This window comes from Globicephala melas, chromosome 13 (genome assembly GCF_963455315.2).
Source record: "Globicephala melas chromosome 13, mGloMel1.2, whole genome shotgun sequence".
Taxonomy (NCBI): domain Eukaryota; kingdom Metazoa; phylum Chordata; class Mammalia; order Artiodactyla; family Delphinidae; genus Globicephala; species Globicephala melas.
In genome coordinates, this window is record NC_083326.1 from 70,576,886 (window position 1) to 70,604,136 (window position 27,251).

The following is a 27,251-nucleotide window of genomic DNA, read 5'->3' on the forward strand; positions in this document are numbered from 1 at the left end:
ATCCCACCGTGACTTCGCTTTTCAACCCCCACGTGAGGTGATGTCAAGTCACTCTCATCATGTCGCGAGAGCCCACTGTGGCCCTCGCTTTCCAACTCCACATGGGGTGCTGTCACATGATAGTTTGAAATCAGCGAAGGGAGTGTTTACACCACAGAAACTGGCAAATACCACAAAGCAGGGCTTTTGCTCCCGGAGCCGGGCGTTAAACACTAACCAGCACAGCACTGGCTGACACTGCAGCGCTCCTGCAGGGCCTGGCAACGATGAAATCACAAGATCGGAAGACCCAAGAAGGGATATTTTAGCTCTGATGAGGTCACGTGCCCACAGGAGACCATTAAAACATGTTCAAGTGAAAACAGCCAAGTTTTTGCTTTAAGAAGAAGGCCCCATAGTGTGGGCTTTCCAGGTTGCAGAGGCACAAGAGGTAAAGCTGGAGAACAAGCAGGAGGCCAGATCTCTGGGGAGAGGGGCTGAGGGAGAGAAGCGGACAGAAGCCCCCTCCCCGCTCATCCCCTTAGGAGACACTGGAGAGGACCGGAGTGACTCACAGCCAGAATTAGCTCTGCTACACGCCTGGGCAGAGGAGCCCCGGTTATGAATAGGCCTGACCTGAGGTTGCTGCCCTGGCCACTGCCCTCCCCGCAACACTTCCCATCTGGCTCAGGCCCGCCCAGGTCAGTGGCTGCTTCCCAAGAATCGCCCTCAGCTTCAAGGCTCTAGGGGGGATCCTGGCTGACGGTCTGGGTTGTCCTCAACCGGGCTGCTGGCAGGCCCAGGGGTCCAGAGCACATGGGGGAAACGAGAGAGCTCAGTCTCGGGCCTTTCCTCCTCCTGTCTTGCCCCTCAAGGGCACTAGGCCAGCCCCACTGACCCAGGGCCAGGAGCCAATCCTACTGGGGTGGCTTTGTCAAGCCTTAATTTAAGCAAGTGTTCTTATCACCGCATTCTCATCCCGGCCTGAAACTCACACCTGCCTCATCAGCTGCTGTTTTGAGCCCGTGAGGAGGCCCCAGATGCTCCGAATTCGTGGGACAAAGTCTCAAGTCTCCCCTCGGAGGTGAGGGAGGCTGGCGAAAGGAAAAGTAACCCCCAAAGCCAGGGATGGTTTGAAACAGTTTTCCATGTAGACATGCTGGTCTGAGTGGCCCCACGGGGTCCTCAAGGCTTTCCCTCTCACATCTCAATGTCCAGCCCTAACCCAGCAACTAATCCTCCGATGACTTCACCTGTCTCAGAGAACAAACTCGCAAGTCTTTATAGTGGCCTACAGGGCCCACGTGGTCCCTGTCCTAACGCCTCTCCCCCTTGCTCCTCCACTTCAGTGAGGAGTGACCTGGATGCACCCTTCCACATGCTGTTCCCTCTGGTGCACACGCTTTTCCTTCTGCATGGCTCACATCTTCAGCTCTTTTAAGTCTTTGGTCAGAGTCACCTTCTCAGTGATCCTGCCTTCACCATCCCATTTAAATTGCTGCATAGCTCCATTCCACCTCACCCCACCCTATCCCAGCACTGCCCATCATCTGATCTTACTCTTTTCCCCCGCATAGCACTTGATCACTTTCCACCATGCTGTGTGTTCTTTGTTTAGTTTCTGACTCCCCATGCAGAACATGGCCCCTAAGAGGTTCAGCATTTCCATCTGTCTTGTCAGCTTATGTGGCCCCAGAGCCTAGGACAGTGCCTGGCACACACGTCTTTCTCAATACGTATTTGTTGAGTGACTGAATGGATGAATGATTAGGAGCGTGGCTGGGGAGGGGCAGCGCAGGCCGTTGCCAGCAAGTCTACAGCGGGGATTGCTGACGTCCCCCCGAGCTGTCTGCATCTACATCTGTTATCATGGCCCACGTTCGTGTCCTGCCACCACTATTCCCTTGTGGGCGCCCAGGAAGTTCTCTGAGACTGTTTTCTCAGCTGTAAAATGGGAAGAGGACGGCCACATAGCCACATGCTTAATCACTGGTAACTGCTTTCAATCTTTTCATTTTCTTTCGACTCCACGGCCAAAGCCGGCCTGGAGGCCCCAGCCCAGGACTCAGAACGGGATGATTCACCAACATTTAGGGAGAACCTAAATGTGCTGAGCACTGGGATAGAAACCTTACACCTAAACTGCCCCTGGCCCCCTTAAATTCCTATGGGACCTGAAATTTAATTATCTTGAAATCCATTATCACATTTCATTCCCAAGACAGCAACCACATGGTTGGCGTCACTCCCATAGAGCAGACAAGAGTCTCAGAGAGGTTGAAGCACTTGGCTGAGGTCACCCGGCGAGAAGGTCAAGCTGTTTCCTATCAGGATAGGGGGCAAGTAGGTTTCAACTCACATATCAACTCTGATAGATGCCTGGTTGTGTCTGGAGCGTTACACAGGAAGGACTCTGAGCTTCTGTTTGAGTGACGGATAAGGCATCCCATGTGACACCCATGGGGTGCACCCTCCATTTTCTTGTCTGGAGCCTTCAACCATCTGCCAGGTGAGCAATTTCTCATAGCTCCCAGATTCTTCAGAACACGGGCCACTGTCCCCTGGGAGTGTCCTCCTAGACTGCTCTCTGCAGCAGAAGGGGACACTTCCCTCCACAAGAGGCTGACCACGGTGAGCGCAGCAGGCTTATGCCCTTCGGGGGGCAGACGTCAGTCCTGGAGCCCTCACATCTGAGCTTGGGCCCCATGCCGCCTGTTGCCAAACCTCTCTGGGCCTCAACTCTCCCATCTGTCAAACGGGAGCTCCCGTCTTTCTTGTCCACTTCCGGGGGGTTGGGGATGGGGGTGACACTAGCCCTCTGTACACCTGTGAGCCGTTACTGACTTTATTATGATGGCCTTCTGCAGCAGCCCTGTCGCCTATTGATTGACTGAGGTCGAGTCCCAGTCTTTTAAGTTCCTGGACCCAATTCCAACGTGTGTGTGCCAGGGTGTACGTGGGGGCAGGTCAACTCAGTTCTCACACTATCTCCCCAGACATAAGATTAGATTCCATGAGTAAAGGGCTCAGTCCCACGAGACTGCCCTCCCCCCGCCCCCACTTCAGCCACGAATCCCAAGCTCTGACTGTTACCTGTGCTTCTGACCAACTGGCTATAAATCAGAGGTTCCCACGAGCCCCTCCTTGGGTTAGATCAGTTTGCAGAGTGGCTCACAGAACTCAAAGAAACATTTTACTTACTAGATCACCGGTTTATTATAAAAGGATATAACCCAGGAACAGCCAGATGGAAGAGATGCGCAGGGCGAGGTAGGGGGGATGGGGCTCGAAGCTTCAACGTTCTCTACACGCACCTCTCACCCCCAGTCTCCACGTGTTCACCAACCCAGAAGCACTGCAAACCCCATCTATATATTTGGGACTCACAGCTTTCAAAACCCTTGGAATTTCCTAAGTGTGGAGAGTGATAAAGTTGTCATATATACACTACCATGTATAAAATAGATAACTAATGAGAACCTACTGTATAGCACAGGGAACTCTACTCAGTGATCTGTGGTGACCTAAATGGGAAGGAAATCCAAAAAAGAGGGGATATATGTATATGTATAGCCGATTCACTTTGCTGTACAGCAGAAACTAACACAACAGTGCAAAGTAACTATGCTCGAATAAAAATTAATTTTTTAAAGGTGCCTTTTGTTATGTTAATGAGGTGACTTTTGGAAAGCCAAATATATATGAGATGACCAAATATATATATATTTTTTTTTTTTTTTTTTTCCTTACTAGATTACCAGTTTATTATAAAAGGATCTAACTCAGGAACAACCATATGGAAGAGATGCATAGGGCAAGGTATGGGGAAAGGGGTGCAAAGCTTCCATGCTGTCCCACCCGGCACCTCCCTGTGTACACCAATCCAGAAGCTCTCCAAACCCCATTCTTTTAATTTCACTGAAGCTTCGTTATGTAGACAGGATTGATTGATTCAACCTCAAGGCCCTCTCCCCTTCAAGGGGGTGGGGGGAGGGTGGAAGAGACTGAAAGTTCCAATCCTCTAATTCTGGTTGGTTCCCCTGGCAACCAGCCCCTTCCATAGAGGCTTTCCAAAAGTCACCTCATTAACACAAATTCAGGTGTGGTTGAAAGGGTTTTGTTATGAATATCAAAAGACACTCCTATCTGGAAATTCCACAGGTTTTAGAAGTTTTGTGCCAGGAATGAGAGACAAAGACCAAATATATATTTTATTACACCTACTCCCTAATACTAAATCTTACTGCTAATAAGGTAAGTACAAGTACAATTTTAAGGTAAGTACAAGTACAATTATAAAAATGGTAGTGCAATACCATTTTCACCTATCAAATTGGCCACATGGAAAGTCTGATATTACTCTGTGTTGGTGACGATACTGGGGAACAGGCAATTTCATACACTGCTAGTGCAAGTATGAAGGACAGCATCTACTGAAATTTTCAATGTATATTTCCTTTGATCCAGCAAGTCCACTTCTGTGGGCAATTCAGAACCCTCTCTAGAATAAGGATCAGCAAATTATTTACTTTTTTTCCAAAAAGGGAGCAAATAGTTTAAGCTTTGGGCCATGTGGGAGATGACCAAATATATATTTTTGGTCTGAATGACCAAATACGTATTTTTCTTCATAAGTCGCAATATTGCACCCAGCTCAATAAAAATCTCCAAATGCTTTGCACATCAGCTGGCTTTGACAGGTCTTCACCTCTCCCCACACTCGCTTCCTCTCTCCCTAAATCACAGTCTGAGTGTTTCGTGAAGAAACAGAAAAATCTTGGCTCCTCCAGCACATCGCCTCTCCGCTGTCCATATCTGTGGTTGCCTCACTGACCCAGGTTGGCCACATGTCCCTTGCCAGCCACCTTACAGCCTGGTGAGATCCTGGCCCTTCCAGATGGGCCTCTGGCCTAGGGATGAGCAATAATATTTCTCTCAAAAGCTAGCATCTACTGATCTGTAGTTGGGGGCTGCCTGGAGTGTTGTATTGAGAAGGATCCTGAGCTATGGCTGAACTAGCAAGAAAGTGTGTGGTGATCGACTAGCAATGTCTGCCATTGGCGCAGGAATGGTTAGGAGTGGTGCCTGTGCCAAGTATTTGCCGTTTCCAGCCTGGTGCTTCGCCTGCCACAGTGAGGCAAGAGGCTGGTCAGGCTTTTGCTGGGAGGCTCCCCTGATTGCTCCATCACAGGGCTGTCTTTCTACCCCTGCTCCCTTGCTACCTGGAGTTTTGCTGTCTAACACAGCAGCCACTAGCCACATGGGGCTATTTAAATTTAAATTAGCTAAAATTAAATGAAAACTTCAGGGGCTTCCCTGGTGGCACAGTGGTTAAGGATCCACCTGCCAAGGCAGGGGACACGGGTTTAAGCCCTGGTCCGGGAAGATCCCACGTGCCTCGGAGCAACTAAGCCCATGCACTACAACTACTGAGCCTGCGCTCTAGAGCTGGTGAGCCACAACTACTGAAGCCCGCGTGCCACAACTACTGAAGCCCGCACACCTAGAGCCGGTGCTCCCAACAAGAGAAGCCACCACAATGAGAAGCCCGCGCACCACAATGAAGAGTAGCCCCCGCTCACCACAACTAGAGAAAGCCCACGCGCAGCAACAGAGACCCAATGCGGCCAAAAATTAATAAATAAATAAACTTATTAAAAACCAAACCAAACAAAAAAACCTTCAGCTTTTCAGCTGCACCAGGCACTTTCACATATTCCACACATGGCTAGTGGCTACCATACTGGACAGCAGAGATACAGAACATTTTCATTATCGAAGAAATTTCTGTTGGACAGAGCTAGACTAGATCAGGGTTTTCAGTAGGCGGTGACTGTGCTCACCCATGGACATTGCGCAATGCCTGAAGGCATTTTTGGTTGTCACAGCTGGAGACGGGCTGCTACTGGTATCTAGCAGGGAGAGGCCAGGGACGCTGCTAAACATCCTACAATGCTCTGGACAGTCCTCCCACCACAAAGAATTACTCAGTCCCAAATGTCGATTGTGGTGAGGTCAAGAAACCCTGGTCTAGAAGAATCATGTCAAGTAGAGAGGAGCGTTAAGGGGAAAAAAGGGCAAAATAATCTTGCTTCAAACAATAAATAGATGTGATATAGAAAGAATTGAGAAAATGAGTCAACCCACTGTTGACAGAAGTATAAGAGGAGAAGTCATTCCTGGACCCATCGCCACTTAGTGGCTCTGTGACCCCAGGCAAGTCACTAACCCTCTCTGATTCTCTTTTCTCCTCGAGAAAACTGGAACAGTATGATGCCCCCTCCTGGACTGTCAATGGATTAAATGAGATAATTAGTTTGAATAGGCTTTGTTATCTGTCCCCGTGGAACAGTGTTGCATAATTGGTTATCTTAGCTCACGTTGTTTATTAGACTAGACTAAATAAACAAGTCTCTGGCAGCAAGGCACCAAGTCCCACTTTCATTTCACTCTGCATGACCTTGGGTCACTTAAGCGTCTGAATCTCACTTCCTGATCTGTAAAATGGGACTAATCACTCATGCCCAAGCTCACAGCAATATCCAGTGTGAAGCAGACATTCAATCCCAGTAAGCAACCATCTCTCTCTCTCAACTCGACAGCTAATCTGGTTGCCCTCCATGAAACTGAAACTCAAACCCCAGCTGGTACACAAGAAACAGCTGAAAATGCACGCACACAATCTTTTATGGGCGGAGGTGAATTCCCCTGGGACCCCGGACCTTGAAATCCCTGACTCCCTGAGCGTGAGTGCTGGCCGAGTATCTGGTAAATCCACCTCACCGATTCTCTAAGATCTTTCCTTTACTGCCAGAAACTGTACTTCTTCAAAGTAATTAAGTATCAGGGAGAAGCCCAGTGTAGAACAGGAAAGGAAAATTACGGAGCTGGGTGAGTCATGACGGGGCCGGGGGAGGTGATTCAGGTGAAGCTGATGTTGGCTCTGGGTCCTTTAGAATGAATGGTGTGCGCGTGCGTGTGTGTGTGTGTGTGTGTGTGTGTGTGTGAGCGCGCGGGAGCGGGAGCGGGAGAGCGGGAGCGAGAGAGCGCGAGCGAGAGCGAGCGCGAAGGGAAGGGGAGAGACTGACTTCTGCCTTGATGGTTATGAGATATCCCAGCAGCTCTCATCCCAATGAGCTTGTTTGTGTAATAAAGTTCATTTGTTGAAACTAGAGCTGAGATTTAATCCTTTCGTTTGAGGCTTGGAGGATGATGGTGGAGAAGGTTTTGGGGGTGGGGGTAATAGGAAAAATTGGGTTATTATTCCTAAAATGGGGAGCCCCAGGCTGTCTCCTGAATGCCAAACTGGAAGGCAGGGGCTGTTCTAAGCCCAATGCCGTCACTGCAAATCTGTGTGTCCTTGGGCAAGTTGCTAACCCTCTCTGTGCCTCAGCTACCCAATCTGTGAACGGGTGAGGCTGGATTTGACAGCACCCGGGGGGGGGGCCTCCACTTGCTGACTTTCTCCATTTTTCAAATAATTAAATTTCACATAGCTTAAATATTAAGGATACTGTGAAAAGACATGGAGGAAACTTAAATGCATGTTACTAAATGAAAGGACCCATCTGTAAAGAGTATGTACTGTAGACTCCAACTATATAGCATTCTGGAAAAGGCAATACTGTGGAGACAGTAAAACAATCAGTGATTGCCGGGGGGTTGGGGGGAGAAGGGGATGAACAGGCAGAGCACAGAGGGTTTTTAGAGCAGTGAAACTACTCTATAGGATACCATAATGATGGATACGTATCGTTATGCATTTTCCAAATCCACAGACTATACACCACCAAGAGTGAACCATCACAGGCACTATGCATTTGGTGATAATTACGTGTCAGTAAAGGTTCATCAGTTGTAATAAACATCCCACGCTGGTGGGGAATGTCACCACGGGGGAGGCTGTGAACGTGGGGACGGGGGTGTATGGGAATCTCTATACCTTCCCCTCAATTTTGCTGTGAATCTAAAACTGCTCTAAAAAATAAAAGTTATTAGTTAAAAACATTCAAGGATATGCCATATACCACAGTCGCCATACAGCGACTAACCACCTGCTTAAACCAGCCCATTCAGACGGTCGTTTGTATCTCCTACGTAAACCAGAAGCCGCTGAAGGGCTGTGTCAACAAGGCCTAGAAGGAACCTAGCCAGAGTTCCCAACCTTTTGGCCGTGCCGGGAGGTTCTCTCCTTTACTGCCAGAAACTGCACAGTAAAGTTTCTGTACAGCTGGGGGCTTCTCATCTCATCTCACAAAGCCCCCAGAAGCGCTTGGTCTTGCCCCTGGCTGAACACGGGCCTCATGAAATTTCGCAATAATCAGACCCTAACAGAGGACAGTGCGTGTTTTCCACGTCTGTGAGACCATGAGTTTTAAGGTGGGTGCTAAGCAGCGGCCCCCTGGGGGTTTGTCAGCTCCCACAGAGGAAAGGCGTTTCTCCAGCTTTGGTGGCCACCAGACGTGCCCATCAGGTTTGAAACCTGTGAATTTCCGGGCCCCTTCCCCCCAGGACCGTTCAGGAGTTCTGAGATGGTCCCGGGAATCTTCATGTTTAACACCCCCCTCCCCACCCCACCCCCGTGAGGCCGTTGGAGGTAGTCAACGACCCATCCTTGGAGAAACGCTGCCCTGGATGTTGAATCCTGGTTGCCATCTCCAGGATGGTCTCACCAAGGCCCTCAGGGTTTCGAAGGCGAAACTAAAGCTTAGATCCCGGAAGGGACTGCTCCGAGGTCGCAGAGTCAGCAGAGCCCAAACTTGGCTATTCAAGGTGACCGGGCCTATGTGCAGGTGCCACCAGACATCTGCGCTGGTGACACGCAGCCCCTCCAAAGTCAGGAGACCCTCCTCCTCCTCCTCCTCTGTCTCTCTCTGTGTGTCATTATTTTCTAGAACTCATCCACAGCCTAAACTACACAGCCCACCCTGGACGTCTCACCCAGATACAGGAGAGCCTGAGTCAGTAGCAAAGACAACCCTGAGGGAACCACGGTCCTGTCAGACACAGGAAGCCCCAGCGGGCCCCTCGGCCCCCCTGAGCTGGTGCACTGAGCGGGCCAGGCATCTGCTCGGCCGGCCGCAGAGTGAAAGCGGCAGTGCAGTTCTCCCGGCCCGGTGGCTCGAGGCCAGACTGGAACCGACTGGACTTTCCCCTCCCGGCCACCTCTACGGAGAAGCCTCACCGAGGCCGTGGCCCTGAGGCCTAACTCCAGGGAGGGAGCTCCATGTGAAGACACAGCCCCTCCCCACTGTGCCCACTGCCCACACCACTCACCGAGGCCTGTGCCACTTCTCCATTCAAAGAAATGCCCACAACGGGCGAGCCACAGAAAACACCTCCTCTCGGACAGAGGATCCCTGTGAATTCACTGGGCCACGTGAAACTCAAACCTCCGTCCACCAGCCCCTTCCCTGCCCCCCATGCTTATTTGGAATAAATGGAATAAAAAACCATTACAATCAAGGCTTAGACTCAACAGCGTTGGAAACGTGAAAGCGGAAGCGTTTGGCTTCCTCACCATCAACTGACACCCAGTTAAGCAGAAACCACTGGTAGCTGAGGGAAAATACGAACCCCTGCCGTCTGGCGGCTGAGATTCCAAAATGAAGGTTATCTCATGACTCTAAATATATTTAATAATTAGCAAAGAGCTGGGGCCTGACCAGGGTGATCTTTAAAAGTATCCCCTCACCCCAGCGTTTGGCCATAAAATCCTTCCATGAAACACTCTTGTTTTCTAAGCAGGCAACCAGCCAAAGGGAAGAGGGCTCAGAGGCCGAAAGGCCCGAAATAGATGGCAAGACCAGCCCCCGAAGTACATTCTGGAAAATTATGCCTATCCGCTCACAAGGCGCACACCGTCAAACCCAGCCCGACGGTACCTCCTCCAGCCGGGGCTGAGGTCACAGGATCCACTCCCGTCCGAGGGGTCTCCCCAGGTCCCAGCGCAGGGACCCACCAGGCCAGGAGAGCAGGGACAGAGGAGAAATGGCAGCAGCTCCCCGCCCGACGCCGGCACTCATAACCCCTTCCCCGCCTGCACCTCCCCGCCCTCCCCCACGCCAATGTGATAGCAGCAGCTGAGTGGGCAAGTCATTTCTAAAATTAGCCGCTGAGCTCCAGGTCTGGACAGGAGGCAGCAGCCTGGGGTGGCCGCTGACCAGGCAGTCGGAGCGCATGGACGTATTTGGTGGTGCGGGACAGGGGCGGGGACAGCTCCCGACGCCGGCGCCTTCTCCCCCGCCCCCCACCCCGACCCCACCCCCACCCCGACCCCGGCCGGCGGCACAGCCATACTCCCGGCCCTGCTCCACGCTCCACGCAGATAACCGGAGGCCACAGCAGCTGGGTGCCCGGCTCCATGTCCCGGCTGGTCCCGGGAAGGAAATAGCTCGACCGAATGCCGGTGTCTCTCGGGGTAAGGAAGATGCAGCCGCTGTCGCTCACCCGGACACCAGCCTGAGGTCTTTAATGAACTCATGTCCTATTCTCGACAACCCTAGGAGATAGGGTTTTCCCCATTCCCATGTCGCAGATGGGGAAACGGCGGCACAGAAGAATGAACCGACTTACCCAAAGCAGTGGAGAGCCAGGAATTGAACCCACGTAGTTCTGACCCCAGAGGGCACAGTCTTAAACAGCAAACAGGTTGCTCTAAAAGAGTGCTCTGTCCACTGCCTGCGTTACCGACTTGGCTCCTTGGACTCTTTCATCAATAGGACCTGGTAAGAGGCCAGATGAGAGATTCAGGCAAGGCTTTATTGGGGCTTATGCTGCAGCACAAGGGAGAGGGAATAAGAAACAGGTGCATTTGCTCGCTCCCCAAGGAGGGCGGGCTGATTCCTTAAATGAGGTGAGGGTAGGGACAGATCAGTGGGTCGGGCAGGAGACGTAGCTTAGCTGCACTGCCCACCCGCTCGTGGTGCCGTGCCGTGTGCAGGGATCATGCGCGCTGCCGGCTTCTGCTCCCGGCACCTTAGAAATAGCAGTTGGTTTGCGGCCTTTCTGTATCTTATTGTTCCTAATTACGCCAACTGCGCATGCTTGCAGTTAAGGTTAGTCCCTTATAGTTCCTCTGTATTCTGTTGCTCCAGAAGACGTTTGTCCGGGTGCAAACACTCTGGTAAAGGGCCCCAGGTCTCGGCCAATCTCACCCGGAAGGAGAGAAGTAGGGGCTTCCATAGATTAAGTATATCGTGCAGGTCCACACAGCTAGCAAGGGGTAGAGTCAGGACTCAAATCCAGGTCCTCCTGACTCTGAAGCCCACGGTCATCGGAACATGACATGCTGCTTCTCTGAAGAATCATTTCAACCATCAGTACCTGTTGTAACTCTGCTGTCCCCATGGCTGACTGAGCAACAGTTTTCCAAAGGAAACTATTATTTTCTTCTGGCTTGTTGACAATTAGCGTTTGACAGAAGTTCACAGAAACACAAAGTAAAGCCAGCTTTGGAAATGGCTGTCTATACAATCAACATGAGATGGAGGAGGGGCCCCAGGGGTCCCATGAAGGGTGGTGTGGGACATCTTAGGCTGCACCACACAAAGAGCTTGAAGATGACAAGTCCCCTTGACCTATCTTCTCCATGTCATGCTGGATTATCTAACATTGAACCATGAACCCATCTCGTGCCACGTCCTGAAACTCATTTCACGGTGTTTTTCTGCCTCTTGTATGTTTTCATGGCTGTTGGTTTTAAATGGTGGGGTGGATCTCTGGGCCAGGGGCTGGGGGTCTTCATAAGCTGAGACCTACAGGGATGGTTAAGTTAACTTGGATCTGTCTGCCCTGAGGGCCCCTGGCAAGTCTGCTTTATTCCCCTGGTACCCGTGGTGATAGATTTTCACCACCCAGGACAGTCAAGTATTGCTCTGACTGTGCTGATTTAGGGAAGCCTCGTAAGCAACATTTTGTCACCTGGCTGAGCATTTATCTTTCTGTCTTGAGGCTCTGTTCCCTAGGTGTGGCAGGAAAGGACTAGAAAGTGAACTGGCCCTTCTGGTGCTTCCGGTGCAATGAGCATGGCATCATTGGTGCTATTCTTCTGGGTGTCCAGGTGGTCTAAGTGGCTGTAGGTCATCTTGGGCAAAGACTAAGGGAATTGTTACTGATCACATCTGCCCTGGGGTTGCTAGTCCTTCGTCCTGGACACCTGACCTCTCCTTCCTCAGGTAGTGAGTTCTGGGTCCACAAAATGGCCAAGGGATTGTGACGATTTATTGGGACAATTGACTTCAGTCACTTGATTATCCTTAATTTTCTTTTCTGAGTGGGACCCTTGTTGGCAGCTCAATGTCTTTTGCCCCTTGGGGTGCTATTCATCATCTCCATCTGTCCTTTGAGCTAGGAGCCCCCCGCGGCTCCCTGGACCTCACCACACACTAGGATGACTGCTTCCACCCAGCATCTGATGGTTAAGTGCTGTCATCGGCCTCTTTCATTTTGAGGCTCCTACCATCCTCACTGCCATCAGACAGCTGTGTGTGTGTGTGATGATAAACTGGAGAATGGTCTCGTGTGTGTCTGTCCATTTGACAATCATGAGAATCCTCTCACGTGACCACTGCGGGGACCAGCGTTGTATGTCACGGTCCCCTCAGGGATAAAGGGGAACTGTCTGTCTCTTTAAGTGTCTGGTACACAGTAAGTGCTCAAAAAATACATACACAATGAATAATCAAATGCATGGAAACTGAGCTGGAGCAGGTGTCCCAGGATCTGGTCTCACATCATGCTTTCTCTAGATGTCTGTCCATCTCCCACCAGTCTGTGGTCTCCCATTCACCCAGCACAGGGCCAGGCACTGAGTAGGTGCTCATGGGATCTCTGGAGAACAAAGTAACCAATGAATAAAAGACTAGCCTGCGGTGCAGAAGTGGGAGAGACTCCTGTAGAGGAAACCCCCCGACACTTGCCCTCTGACTGAGGTACAGAGATAACATGTCAGCACAGAGCCTGGCTCAATCCTGACCCCGGGAAGGTGGCCTCACCTCATTGGGCCTCCAGACTCCCCTCTGTAAAATGGGGATCCTGATCCCACTGAACATTCCAGAGTGTGTGGCCCATGCTAGATACTCAGTGGATGTTTGTTGAGTGACTAAATGACCAAATGGAGATCTGTAAAAGCTTTTCCTACCATCGGAGCTGCCAGCAGAGGAGAGCCGCCCCTGAGCTTCTCAGTGGGCCTGATACGGGAGGAAAGGGATCATACCCAGTAGGTATCCAGAGTTTAGCGAACAGATGTTTTAAATTAAGGAGTGCCCTTGGCATCAACACCTATGGAAGAATAGAGCACTCTTCTTTCACTCAGTGTTACCTTTTGACATTGGTGCATGTAAATGTGGTTTATTTGGGTTTTTTATTTTGTGTGTGTTTTTTGTTTTTATTTTTAATGTGACTGTATCAAATATATATTACATGTAACCCATGCATATAAACTTAATCACTGAGCCTAACTAAAGTAGCACTTGTTTTTTATTGAAGTATTGTTGACTTACAATAGTATCTTAGTTTCAAGTGTACAACATAGTAATTCCAAGTCTTTATAGATTATACTCCATTTAAAGTTATACTGCAAAAGGTAAGCTTTTTCGATGGCAACTACAAAGGGCAAACGTATTTGCTAAGCTTCTGTAGCTAAGCCTCTGACTGTATGACCTTATTTTACATTGAGGGACCAAAATTTACACAAACAAATAGAATGTTCATAATTCTGTTCCTTTCTTTTTCCATTCCTCCTTGGTCATTTCAAGACAGAGAAGTGAAACCATCAAATCTGTTACATAGAAACAGTGAGGCAGAAGTTAGGTTTAAAACAGGATCAAGCTAGTAGCCCCTGATGCATCTTCTTCCATCTTTCACTAATATACACATAAGAGGCAGAAAATTTTGAAAATTCCCAATGCAGAAAACTATGACTGACAGTCAGGTAGAGACATATTTTACTGGCTATCAAATCACCTGAAGACCTGGGCATTTTACCCACATACCAAAGTTAAAGAATAAGAATAAAAATGTAAAAAACATTCACTTGGGATATCCATAAGTTAGACAAAATGTCTCCTTGCCATGATTATCTGCTCTGTCTCCCATTTTGCCCGTTAGGGATCCATTAGTATGAGCCACTAAGTCAATTTCCCCTCATGGGCTTTATCGATTACGTGCCATGTCCAAAGCTGCCCACGTGAGCACAGAGTGAAGCTTCAGTGTTTTATCTGGTTAATCCGATCCCGGGAGATGACCAGCCTGAACAATTTGGACTGAAAACGTTTTTTCAATCTCCGGTACCCAACATGGTCAGAAAGTGGCCAGGAAAAGAAAGCCTCTTCTTCAGTTCAACACCTGGTTTCCACCCAGGTAAACCAGCAGGGGCTCCAGGGTTCAGGAAGGCACGGTTTAAGGGGGAGAGTGACACAGCAGTGATCCTTAAGGCAACGTGGGAGGAGCCCTGGGATGTGCGGGAGAGCATTTCCTTTTCACTCTACAAGTACAGCCAAAGTCCCTCACATTTACCCTTCATCGGAAACTTGGGTGTTTTCGGCTAGAATGATCCTTTAAGATCATCTAATTCAACTCCTTTAATTTAGGGATGAGAAAACAGAAAACCAAAGAAGTTGCCCAGTGACCTTGCTCGAAGCAGGGTCCCCAGGCTGCTCTCTCTCCTCCTGGGTGCCAAGGGGTGACTGGATTTCTGCAGCTCTCAGGAGTGATCCTTGGTTACGTATGGCATCAGACCAAGGGCCCTATCACGCGGCTGACCTCTGCCTACGATGCTGACTACGTGCTCCATAGCTGGGGCTCCTGTCAACTATTTTGTTAAGAGGTTTTCAAGTCGGCAAACACAAATACATTCCAGGGAAACTGGATGGCTCCGTGGACCGTGGACCAATCGTGATGTCCTTCTTTCCTGAACCAGCAAGGGACAGGAGGTGTTTCCACCTCAAGGACAGAGGTACCTACCCTACCCTCGACCTGTGGACCTACAAGCAGACAGTCCTGCCCAGGTAGCTGTGGCCCTGGGGCCACCACTTCCTTGGATTTCTGGTTTAAAGTGACATGTACCATGGGGTCTCTCCTGAAGTCTTCGTGGGAGTAGGGATGGAGAGTGAGAGGCCTTAACTTCTGGGAGGGATGCCAAAGTCACCCAGGGAGTACATGGGGGAGCCTGGCACAGCTCCTAGAAAAACTGGAGACGAGATGGACCTCCCGGCTTTCCCAGACTCTTTTCTGGCACCGTGTCTTCCACAAGCAGGTAGTCTCCCAAACCCTGAGGCTGAAGTTGGCTGTGCTCCAAGAATCCATGAAATCAGCAGAAATGCTTGTTGGCAGTTCCCTTCCTTTTTTTAAAAAAAATAAATAAAATCAGCCTCTGCATGAATTTCTTCCGAAGTTAGGATTCTTACAAATGAGTCACCTCCTGATGACCTAACAGCTTGATAAAGAAATGTAGTTTTTAGCTGGGGGGGGGGGGGGCCGGGAATAGCACACCAAAGTATGTCTCTTTGTACAGATCCTTTTTATTGAGGTTTACATAAGCCATTTATCAACACAGAAAACCAGCCCGACTGCCCCCCCAAATAACCGTGAAAGATGGCGAAACTAACCGACGGTGACACACCACACACAGGGCAGGTGACCGCGGACTTGAACCAGCATCTTACGTGGGATACGATTTCAAACGTGCACTAGTAAACGCATACTAAGAGGCGACCGTAAACCTCCACTGGCAAAATCGATGGGAAAAGAGATAAAAACAGATGGTAATTTAATAGGTACAATATCTAGACTTACAATATCGAATTCACTGGCTTCACTTGGTATAGCAATGCATGAGAGAAAACAGATTTATTTCTTCAAGGGCATTACACTTGGCCATGAACAGAGCAAATATGTGACTACGTGGATGGCTGCGCAGCTAGGGCAACAGGGAGAGAAAAACATCAACATGTGAGGAGGGACCCCCTCTCACAGGGACCAGTCTTCACTCTATTTCACGGGGACCCTTTTAACCACAGACAAGCCCATTTCCCAAACCATTTTGAAACGGCAAGGGGGGAAGAGTCACGTTCGAATGTGCTGCTCCCGCAAGTGCTGTTTTAAAACCCAGCGGGGCCATTTCTAAAGAATGTGGAGGAAGCAGCTTCCATTTAGTAGTTGATGAATCAGGCGCAACAGTCAAATCTAGAGGCAATGGCGAGACCGACTGGGGGGACTTGGCACGAGAAGAATCAGAAATGATGCTCTGCAGGTGAACTGCAGCTCCCGAAGGCTGACCACACAGAAACGATCGTATCTACCTGCCCCGCTCGCTGGGGCCCCTACACGACACGGTGAAATCTACTTCACGAGGGAAGGACGGCTATACACTTCCCTGAAATCCTTTTACGATGGAGCCAGGGTAGAATCAGGCATTCAAGGAACCTGTCAACAAGCAGGGGGCCTTCGGAAGAGGTAGATGAAAGCAGTTATTTCACCGCAAGTTCACTGTCAGATGTTACCCCAAGAAGTGCGCTGGCCTCTCAGCACAGATCAGAGGGTTAAGCTATTGTTGAAAACAGTCCATGGCCGTGAGAAAGGATGTCCACCCCACATTGCTATATGCTTTGTCTCAATTTTATTTTGTGGAAAAAAAAAAAAAACCAGAAACAGAAAGGACTGCATTTCCTTAAATAACAAACTATACAAATAAAAAGGGGCAGAAGCGGTAAGCAACGTTTCTAATGAGAACTGAAGGATTCAATAAATAATATAAAAAGCTATTGTGCTAAAATAGAACTCTTGTTTTTATATATATATATGTAGTTTGGCAATCTTTATGCTACCCAGAAAAAAGCCAAATCTATTATAATTTGTTAAAACATAGAAAAATACAATTTAACAATAGAACTAAAAAAAAAAAAAAAAGGCCAGTGCTTAGCTTATAAACCACATAGAATATGTACATCATGGAATATAATCAACTAAGAAACAAGAAGTTGAATTTCAAGTCCTTTGGAATATGAATACACAATTAGAAATATTTCTCCATTCCCTACCCCTTACATGAGAGACATTTTATATTAGGACAAAATTAAAATCGGAAGCATAGTTACCAGTTTTTCAGAGATGATTCTGAGATTTGTTAGGTATAAGAGAGTTTACTATAAGAACGTGAGTCATTTAACTCTAAAATGCAGGGTTTTCCTATATGGTTTTGATGGAATGATACGTTAATCCATTTTCTGTAGTGTGTGCGTGCTTTTTTAAATAAAGGCAATTTAAAATTTGGGGTGCTACATTTATCAGTAAGTGCTAACCCAGCCAGGCCAGCGAAGTGGCCGGTCACTCACGCCCCCAGGCCTTTGAACGCTGCCAGAGCTGGGCATCCCTGTTACTCGGCTGTCAGAGAACAGCTCTCTTAGTCTTTGAGGATGAAGAAAATCTAAAGGCCATTATGACTCGAGGAAGCCAAGAAGTATCATTTTAGACTTCAACTTTCATTCTTCCCACAGTAAATTTTTCAAAATGTGGCCGGGATACAAAAAATTCATATTAACATGAATTTAAGTGATTAATTAATTAAAGCTTCTCAGGTTAACCTGATGTGGAAGGGAAAATCATGTTAGAGCTTTAGGAAGAAAAAATGTTTTGAAAAGTAAAGCTCACTCTGCTTGGCTCAAGCAGCAAGCCCAGTCCTGTTACTGTAGGGGAATTACGGTACCTTCAGTGGGTGTGCAGCAATGTCCCCACCTGACTGACAGGGTGACAGCAGCCCACACCCCACCTCTGGCCTTCTCCCCCTCCCCTGATTGGCTGCAAGGCACACACACCAAGATGGAGCATCAGCTCTGGGTCCCCTGTGCCTTCCCCAAGGGTGCCGGATGACAAGCAGGGACAACCAGCAACATCATTTCTACAGAAAGTCCTGGTGGAAAGCAAACAGCCTCTTACAAGTCCAGCAGCTCCATATTCAAAACTAAAACTAAAGTCTTAAAATAGTTACTATTCAACTCTTCTTGTTATAAGGGGAAAACCACCCCAAAGCACCAAGTTCAACTGGAATTTCCCTGGTGCTTTATGGTGTAAGGAGATTGGCTTTTCCCAGCGAATTAACTCCTTTTTTCCTTTGCCCCATCTCTACCAGGATCCTGCCTTCTGTGACACCCACTCCATCCACCTCCCAGCATTTGTCACAGATCCCAGTGAAGCCCAACTCCTCTCCGGGTACAAACAGCGCATCCATTCCCTGGGAGGGGAGGAGTTCCTTCCCCAAGCATCTCTGAACGACACAGATATGAGTCCCTGAATGAAACTGAGAAAAATTACATATAAATTAAATCACACAAGATAAGCCTTATCTTACACCAGCACACTGCAAATTTTTTAACATATTTACATCAAGCAAAAAAAGTCCAACTTTGAGAATTTTCTTTTCTTCTTGATAGGTTAACATTTTGAAACATCAGAAAAATCAATTCCACTGAAAAGTCAAATGTTGTATTATTCGATTGGCCCAACTATAAATTCTGAATGAAATAAAAAATCATCAGAAAAAACCACACTTTGATCTTCTTGAGAGTTAAACCACATTGTCAATTGGTCAATGATATTTTTTAATGGCCAGTGTGAGCCTTCAAACAATTGTTTTTAGTATATGTACAGCATATTTCAAAGCGCAAATCAAAGCTAACTCTTGCTTTGAACAGATGGTTGGTTGTGGTCATCGCTCTATTTGCTTTTCCAGCTTTGTTGCTGTCTTTCTTGAGCAGAACGCTTCCTTTCTTCAGCGAGCCTGGACATTTGCCCCTTCTCTTTACATATAGAATTTGAAATTGTCATGTCCGTGAATTGACCAATCAGAGGCACAGGAAGTGAAACATTCACATTAGCAGTGAAACAACAGCTGATTTCTAGCAGTTTTGCTGAAAAATTGTACTTAAACATGATAGAGAAGGAAAAACCATGAGCCCCCATGACATAAGGGAATAAATGCACCAAAGAGAATGTTTTAGGTTAAAAAAAATAACCTTGGATTCCCAAAAGTTTTAAATTCATTCCATATATGGTGTAGAGCAGCTTAATCTATTATTTTTAGGCTTTGCTTTAATGATTCCTTTGAATCATGAAATCAAGACACTACTAACATAATTTTACAAAAATATCAACTTCAGTGATTTTTTCTGACAATGTGAAAATATCCCAACCAAATAAATCTAAAATAATGATAATACTTGTGCTCAATTTTGCCCTTTTAACACTCCAAATGTAGGTAGGGTCAAATATTAAGACCTAAAACAGCCACGTATACCAAGACTTCTAAACCAACCGACTTCTTTGGCCACGGGAGCACCAGGTGCCGGCACAGAAGGGTTCCGGAAGCGCCTTCCATCTGGCAGCAGAAACACCCCCTCAGAAGGGCTGCAGGCACGAGTTCAGGAGGAAGACTGGCCTCTCCAGGGCTGCCAAACCCCAAACACACACAGGGACCTCCCCCTAAAAAGCCACTCCTCCTAAGTTCACAGAGCACTTTTAATAAATCACATCCACGTAATGCTCTTCTCAGCCCTGTCGTGACCCATCAAACGTGAGGGAGTGTAAACGTTCACTTGGAATAAATTTGAGGCGAGGCGAAAGGGCTCTCGGAATATTTCCAATTCATTTTTCTTTTGCGAAGAAAAGACAACCTTATGTTCTACTTCAGAGCTTAAATGATATTTTTCAGAGATGCGAATCGGCGTAGCTGGTGCCCTGGGTATGGAACGTGAGACGCTAAGCCCGGACCCTCAAGGAGTTCATGCACCTTCTCCACGTGAGGCTACATCTCTACCCTGTCCAGCAGAGGCAGGAGGCTCAGCGATTTCTAAACTGTAATTACCCATCTCTGAACCACAGGTGCTGAGCACATGTGATGCTGCGATGGAGCCAGTAACTAACTACAGTGGTGACAGTGACAGTCAACCACACCTGGGGAGATGCTCACTTGCCATGAACAGCTTTTCCATCTCTGGCGGTTTTTTTTTTACTTTTTTTTTTAAAAACACAATTTGAATACTGTTCTTCCCTTTTAAATCAGGAGAATCCATGCACATAGTAGCCCCCAGCTTCTATACTGGAAACAGCAGATAGTAGAACATGTATGCTAAATTCCAACTAGTAGTTGAGATAAATAGTGAACCTCAAAGTTTCTCTTCCAAGGTAACTCCTATGAAATAAAAGGTTCTTTCGGTAATTATCCTCCAAACTCTCAAGATATGGTTTCATTAAAAAGGACTCACTTTCCCAGTGAGTGCGGCACACAAATATAAACACAAAGATTCGGAACCACTAAAAATACTGAGGACAGGATGCAGATGATTACGATGTCAAGCTATTTATATTGTTAGTAGTCGACTCAGAACAATAAAATTGCACTAAGAAAGGACAAATATGTGGACTCTGAAAATTACTGTTATTATTTTTAGTCTGATGACACGGAGGACTTGGCTGGGAAACACACTGGTTCTTATAAACCAGCACTTATTTGGGACATGAAACGAACCACGGGGAGAGGAGGCCACTGGGATCAGGCCGTCGCTGTCACAGAACCCGCCAGGGCAGAGAATTATTCGCTAATGACAGTTGAACGACAATGCAAGTCAATAAACACAGTTAACCCATTCTGACACATTCATCTTCAGCATTCTTTTTTCAATAAAATTCATTTTTAAATTATACTAAAAGGTAAAACAGAGTTTCCTTCCTTGACACATCCGTTACCCAGATGCTTCCTGAGGTCAGCCAGAGGGAACCAGAGTTGCTGTGTCTCACGACCGCTTCCAGTCCAAGCCCGAGACGGGCGCCCGCAGGCGGTCCTGTGCACCCAGGGGAAGTGCACCGACTTGATGGTTTGAAAATGGCTGTGTCACCGTGAGATGCAAACGCCACTGCCTCTCCTGCAGAGCCACCGTGAGCCTCCAACCATCTACCATCTGATGCCTTCGATGTTGAGTGGCTCCCACGCCCTTGGTCCCAGCTGCCTAAGCTCCCGGTCAGAGGCAGGCTGGTACCCGTGGGTGCGGCACCCACAGGGAGGGCCCAGATGCAGCCCTTTCAGAAAACCTCTGCAGCTTTCAAGCCCCGAGACAACGAGAGGCTGGTTCTCAAGGGCACAGAGGACACCCAGCTAGTCTGCCATCCTGCCAGGACTATGGAGCAAAGACATCTAAACCCAGCCCGGGCTGATTATGGACAGAGCGTGGCAACGGTGGGGCGACCTGAACGGCAGACTGTTCGATCTCATCTTGGCAAGCCTGAGATACATTTGATATCGGATGCAAAAAGTGACACAATCAGTAGGAATCATTTCAAGTTCTAGGTTCATCTGTAACCAAAAGAAGTGTGTGGCAAAGAAAGAGAACTTCGTTTCTTCAGTAGTTTCGAGGGCGGATGGATGCGATCGTGGCGGGAGACCCTCGGGAGGGGAGGAGGCGCCCCCAAGCCTGAGGGTGGTTGCCACTCCTAGTAGGAGCATCTCAGAGTCCTGGGCCCCCCCAGCCACGGAGCACCCCGGAGGTGAGCGACTCCATCTCTCATCCTCACACTTCTCCCAAAGGCTCCACTTTGCGGGTCGAGCAGCCCACGTGGACTTCCCGGAGGAGGTGCCGTCTCGTGGGACCCTCCTGTGCCAGGGGTCAGAGGCCATTGCTGTTCCTGTGGCAGAGGGGCGGCTTCGAGAGCTCCACGACGGCCGAGCGGGATTTGTTGAGGAACTTGGGGGCTCGACGTAACAGCCGCTGGGCCTCGGTGAACGTCTCCGTCAGCTCTTTCTTCCACTGCAAAAACTCTGGGTCACTCTGAAGGCAAACAGAAGAGGCGGAGGAGTTGGGATAGTGTCACTGGATTCGCCGACACACATGGATACCTCTGGCCAGTCCTTGGAACCCCCTTCCCCCCAGAGAAAGCACACCCCATGTCCCACCCCGCGGCCAGTGAGTAATGGGGGGCGGGTCACGCAGGAACTTCCTCCAGGGGCCCCTTGCCCAGAAGAGGGACCAAGCCCTTCAGAAGAGCCTCCTACAACCCCACAGGAGAAGTGCTGCCTTGACTTTGTTGAAAGATCACCTTTGATCTCTGATGTCTAAAATAACTCGAGTCTAGAAAATAATACACGAGGAGTTTTGACAAATTTCAGAAGCGCCTTCACATGTGCAATGACGTCATGAAGTAATTAATCATGTTTTTCCATCAACTACTAGTTTATCTCTCTAAATATGCTCTTTACAAGCACGTATACACACACACACACGTGTGCGCGTGTGCGCGCGCGCGCACACACACACACACAGTAGAAAAGTGTTGAAGTCGTGAAGCAAACACGTCTTTGTATTTACTACTGCTTTATCTCTCTAAATACGCTCTTTTCTCATCCCCCCACCAAACATCCCCCCACACCCCAGGAGAAGTGTTCAGGAATTAAGCTCGGGGTACAATAGAACTTTGGGGAGAGAAAGATGGCATTTCCCCTGTTAAGAGTTACTTGGGGATCTTATGTTTATTTCAACACACAAACCTCAGCTTCAAACATGCTGAAAGATCAGATCAGATCTGGAAAATTGTGGAACAAATAAAATTCAAGGCTCCTATTAAATACTGGATGGTTTCCAGATAGGGTAATCACGTTATTTCCTGTCCTTCCTCCTGCCATTTTCTAAGAGACACTTCTTTTAAAATAACTGTTAATTTGCTGAGATCCTTGTATCTTCCAACTTTCTTGCTAAGTTCGTGAGTGATAAAGCATGGAGTAAGAAAATGTTTGATAACCAGGCAGGCACCTTTGTTGAATGTTTATATAATTGTTCTAACTTTCACCTCTGGAAAAAATACAAATAAACACTCACCTCACACTGCAAGACAAATTGCTTCCCTCCTTTTATCCTCAACAAAATGCACTTTTTGTCTTTAATCTGAGTTTCTTCCACAGACACGATCTGTTCCATTGTCAGTAAATTTTGCTGACCGTAAAAATAAAAGATGATAAGTTACTTCACATTATTGCATGACTTTTTAAATTAAGTTAATAAATAATACTGAACACTACCAGCTTAGAAAAAGTAAAGAAAAAATATCAGCATCTTTCTTTCTTTGATGATATTCTAGAAGTGGGGGGAAATGACTACAAAAGAAATGTACGAAAATTCAAAATGTAACATCTCAAAGAAAGCTGCAAAGAAAGGAACGTCTCTATAAGGCAGAAAGCAAGGCTGTTCCCTCGGCACAGTACTAACGTGGGGATGAGTGTGAATCACACGTACCTCTCCTGCATCACACACTTGCCTAGACATGATCAATCCTGCTATGAGGGAACAATGACGCCGCTACCTACAATCTACATGAGCGAGAGGTGTGTCGCTGGCTTTGAACCCAGCAGCCCAGTAAAAGTTCGGTCACGCTAGCTTGTAAGCAACTGATATTTTGATCACGTCGAAATGATGTTGTAAACACAGATGACGTCCTTAAACGACTGTCCTGCTGGGTCTACAGCATCACTGCTTCCGGTGAATGCTACCGTGTCTCTGAGCACCTTACCATTTTATGTTTTTTGGGATAAATACTCCAGGAATCCTAAATGAAAAACAACACCATCATAAACCCACGTTTTCTTTTTCCCTTACTTAAACTTACGAATCTACCCAGGCACGTTACGTAGCTTCGTGAATCACCGCTAAATGCTGACTCTCTTAAAACCAAGATAATTTATCATATCCAATGGTAAGCAAAAGAAGATTCTAGTTTTCAAATATCCTGAAAAGCGAGACAATTTCCTTTCAAAGTGTGCAACAGTGACTGACCAGTAGATAGCACAGTAAACGCATACTACGCCCAGGGCCACTCATCATCTGGAAATAAACATTATATAATAATGTATGTATGAATTATAACTCAGGTGCTAGTAAGTATACGATAATGTAAAAAATACATATGTAATATTATACAAAATATAATTATCTTGTATTTATGTATCATCATATACACATGTTCTATGTAATATGTATATTTTATATTATACAATACTTAGCAGTACCTGAGTTATAATTCAGGACCCCCATAGAGTCTTATTAATCATAACTCAGATCCTAGATGTATGAATTTTTAGAAAATGACTTCTACGGCACTAGCAATAGTGAGAAGATCATGGTCATTTAGGAAGAATGTGGTCACACACAGTAGCAATCACTTGTAATTAAATGGCATCTTCACCAACAAGGATTTGCAAAACACATTCCAAAGTCAAACACGCCAGATTTGGGCTCACCATTTTCCATGCTCTGGCCAGTAGAGAGCTATATTCTGATACAGGGGCCATATTCCAATACACCAACTATGTTTTTCACAGTTGGGACCACTGTCCTGCTTATGATGACCAACCATTCCCTCCCCAAGAGAACTCCTTCCACGGAGACAAGCCCTGGGCGCTCCACACAGCAGACGCTTAATAAATGCTGCCCCACTTGCTACGAGGGATGGTGCAGATGGGAAATTTCTCTTTTCTTGTTCACTAACATTAGCTCTCGAAAGGACCTTACAGGGTGGCTGTATCTTCCCATCTAATGCGATAAAGCCCACTTCCGATTTTCCAGCAAGGTGGAGACAACAGGAGGGGGGTCAGGTGCCCTGGCCTGGGTGCCAAGCTTCGCAGCCTGCACCGCAGACCTCGTCTTACTCAACCCTGACTCAGGGAGGCCTCGTAACGGAGACACGGGGCACAGGCAGACCCCAGTCGGAATCACTCCTCACCCACACCTGTCACTGGTGCCAGACCTTCCCTCTCTAAGCCCTGGTTCTCTCTTTATAATATAAGGCTTGGACCTCAAAGGTGGCTAAACAAATTAAAAGTGTGTGTGTGTGTGTGTGTGTGTGTCTGTGTCTGTGTGTCTACAGCACCAGGCCCGAGATAAATCTGCAACAATTGCAGTAGTCGTTATCATTTCTTCTTCTCCCATTTTATAGATGAGGAAACTGAGGCTCAGTCGACATAATGTGCTCCAAGTCCCAGAGACACAGAGCAGTGGATTTAAACACCTCTGACTCCAAAGTCCCAGTTTTTTCCCCTTCTTTGATCCACCTACCGCTCTCCAGCCCTCCTCAGACCTGCCTGCTTCGACCTCCCTGGAAGGCACCTTCTGTTTTCAGGTAGCACCAAATCCTTCCTTGACTCAGAAGTTTAAAAGTTAATGTCTGAACAGGAAAATCTCATGTATACATGTTAAAAGAGATATGGGAGCTAGAGGGAGATCTGAGAAAACATGCAGGCGATGTGAAATCACCACGGAAACGAGTGCTCGGGAAGATGCCACAGACTTACTCGTGACTCGCCCTCTCCTCTCCATTCAAGTCTGTTTGGAAAGAGGTAAAAATATCGACGCTGCCACTGAGTCAGGAATGGGTTTCCCAGCTTCAGCATGTACCCGTGCATGATGCAGTCTCTTCCCAGAGCGTAATCTGAGGCACGGAACACAATGGTGAAATTTAGCACGGTCTGAAACAGAATGCCTATATGCTTCTCAGAAAAAAAGAATGACACACTTTTTAGAAAAAGAGCAAGTTTCTATAAAGACAGCACACTATAGAAATCATTATTTTACTTTTAAACACATTAAAGAACAGGTCTCTTCATCTCTCTACTAACATATTAAATGGCTGTTTCTCAATATTCTGATAAACTCATGATGTTCCTCTATTGCTCTGAGAGGGTCAAAGTTTGTTTGCTAAATATTTTTTCATTATGTAGGGTGATAACTGAGGAATAGAGAGTGATTAAACTCAAGCTATGCCCAAAGTACCTTTGCCTTTATATGGAATTGGGCTTCTCCCTTTAATGTTATTTAAAAAAAATAACAAGAGAGGGGATTTTCTTGTCCAAAGAAGCCAAAGTAACACAAGGGTCAAAAACTGGTCTTTCCTCCACTTAAGGTTATAATTATCCTTCATATATATGGTTATGTAGGGAGGCCAAGCTAATTCACATGCATGTTGAGTTCTGATTACATTTTTACAGCAAAGTATTGTCTCAAAAAAAAAAAAAAGGTCAATTTTAAGTGGCTTACTCTGCCTTCCTTAGAGGATTTGGTGATTGTGCTAAAATCATTCATTCACTCACTCATTCATTCAACTATGAAGGGAATGAATGCCTAGGTGCTGGGCATGTGCTAGGCATTCTGGACACAGCAGTGGATAAAAGAGACAAAAGTCCTCGCCTTCAGGGAGCTTACATTCTAGTGGGAGATTCAGGTAATAAATAAGCAAAACCCATGTTGTGTCACTCGGACACAAGCAGGAAGGAAAAGAATGAAGGAGGGAGGGGCCTCGGGAGGGTCCGTGGTGATGGAGTGTGGTTCATAGAGTTGCCATTTTAATGGAAAAGGTGTCTGCATTTGTCAGGTACATTTAAAGTATACGTCTTATATTTTTACTTCTTCTGAGATCTTCAACCAAGATCTAGTTATTCCTAAATTACTTAATTACATGTGAGAATAATTCATTAATTTGCTAGATGTTCTAATTACAGCTCTAATTAAAAGCCTACACTTCAACAAGGTCATTAACATACATATTTTTTTCTGGGTCCAATTTGTCAAGATTCTAGTGACATCGTGGCTCTTCCTTGAGCAAACTACCGAGGCTATAATTTCCTGTGTAAAATCCGTAACAGCAAACGTGGTCCAGAGTGATCTCAGTGGACCCGTTCTCTCAAGAACGGCTTAGAAATAAAGCCCCTTTCCCTGCAGAATGGAGGTGAACACAGTTAAAGGGCTGTCACGTTCCCTTGGTGCACTCAGGCGACTTTTAGGTAAGGAGTCATTCATCCAGGATGGTGGACACTTTTCTAAGCAGATGATAAATGCTGCTGGGGGATGGTCGACAAGACCCAGGAATCCTGCACCAAGATACCCCCACCAAAGCAAATTGTTCACAGACTGAAATTGTTTCCGGTCATTCTTATTATACGTTAACCTCAGAAAGGTCTTTGCTTAGAAGTAAAACAAAAAGCTACCTTCATCACTAACCACAATAAGTTTAAATATCAAAAAGCCATAAAGTCTTAGAAAAATCAAGAGTGGCAATATTTGGTGAATCAAAGATGACTGATTTATTTAATACTGGATGTTATGTATTCTCCTATGGAAATCCTAACAGGGCACTCAAATATGGCAAATGAAAATATGGCTTGGTGACTCTTTTTCTTTTTTTGGGGGGGAGGGATATTTGCTATATGGTAATGCAGGATTTTACTTATTCTGTCCATTAGTAAC

The 27,251-nt window shown here is 47.0% G+C and overlaps 1 protein-coding gene across 5 annotated transcripts in view; it reads right to left on the minus strand.

Annotated features, from left to right (window-relative positions):
- Nucleotides 1–13,440: 13,440 nt before the first annotated feature.
- GRK3 (G protein-coupled receptor kinase 3) overlaps nucleotides 13,441–27,251 on the minus strand; it is a 133,469-nt gene continuing 119,658 nt past the window's right edge. For all 5 annotated transcript variants that reach the window (XM_030860673.2, XM_060311194.1, XM_060311193.1 and 2 more), the window contains 3 exons: nucleotides 25,304–25,440; nucleotides 22,839–22,952; nucleotides 13,441–21,794 (listed from right to left, as the gene is read on the minus strand). In XM_030860673.2, coding sequence (XP_030716533.1) covers nucleotides 21,633–21,794; nucleotides 22,839–22,952; nucleotides 25,304–25,440 — 413 coding nt within the window. In that variant the 3' untranslated portion in view covers nucleotides 13,441–21,632. The remainder of the gene's footprint in view (nucleotides 21,795–22,838; nucleotides 22,953–25,303; nucleotides 25,441–27,251) is intronic.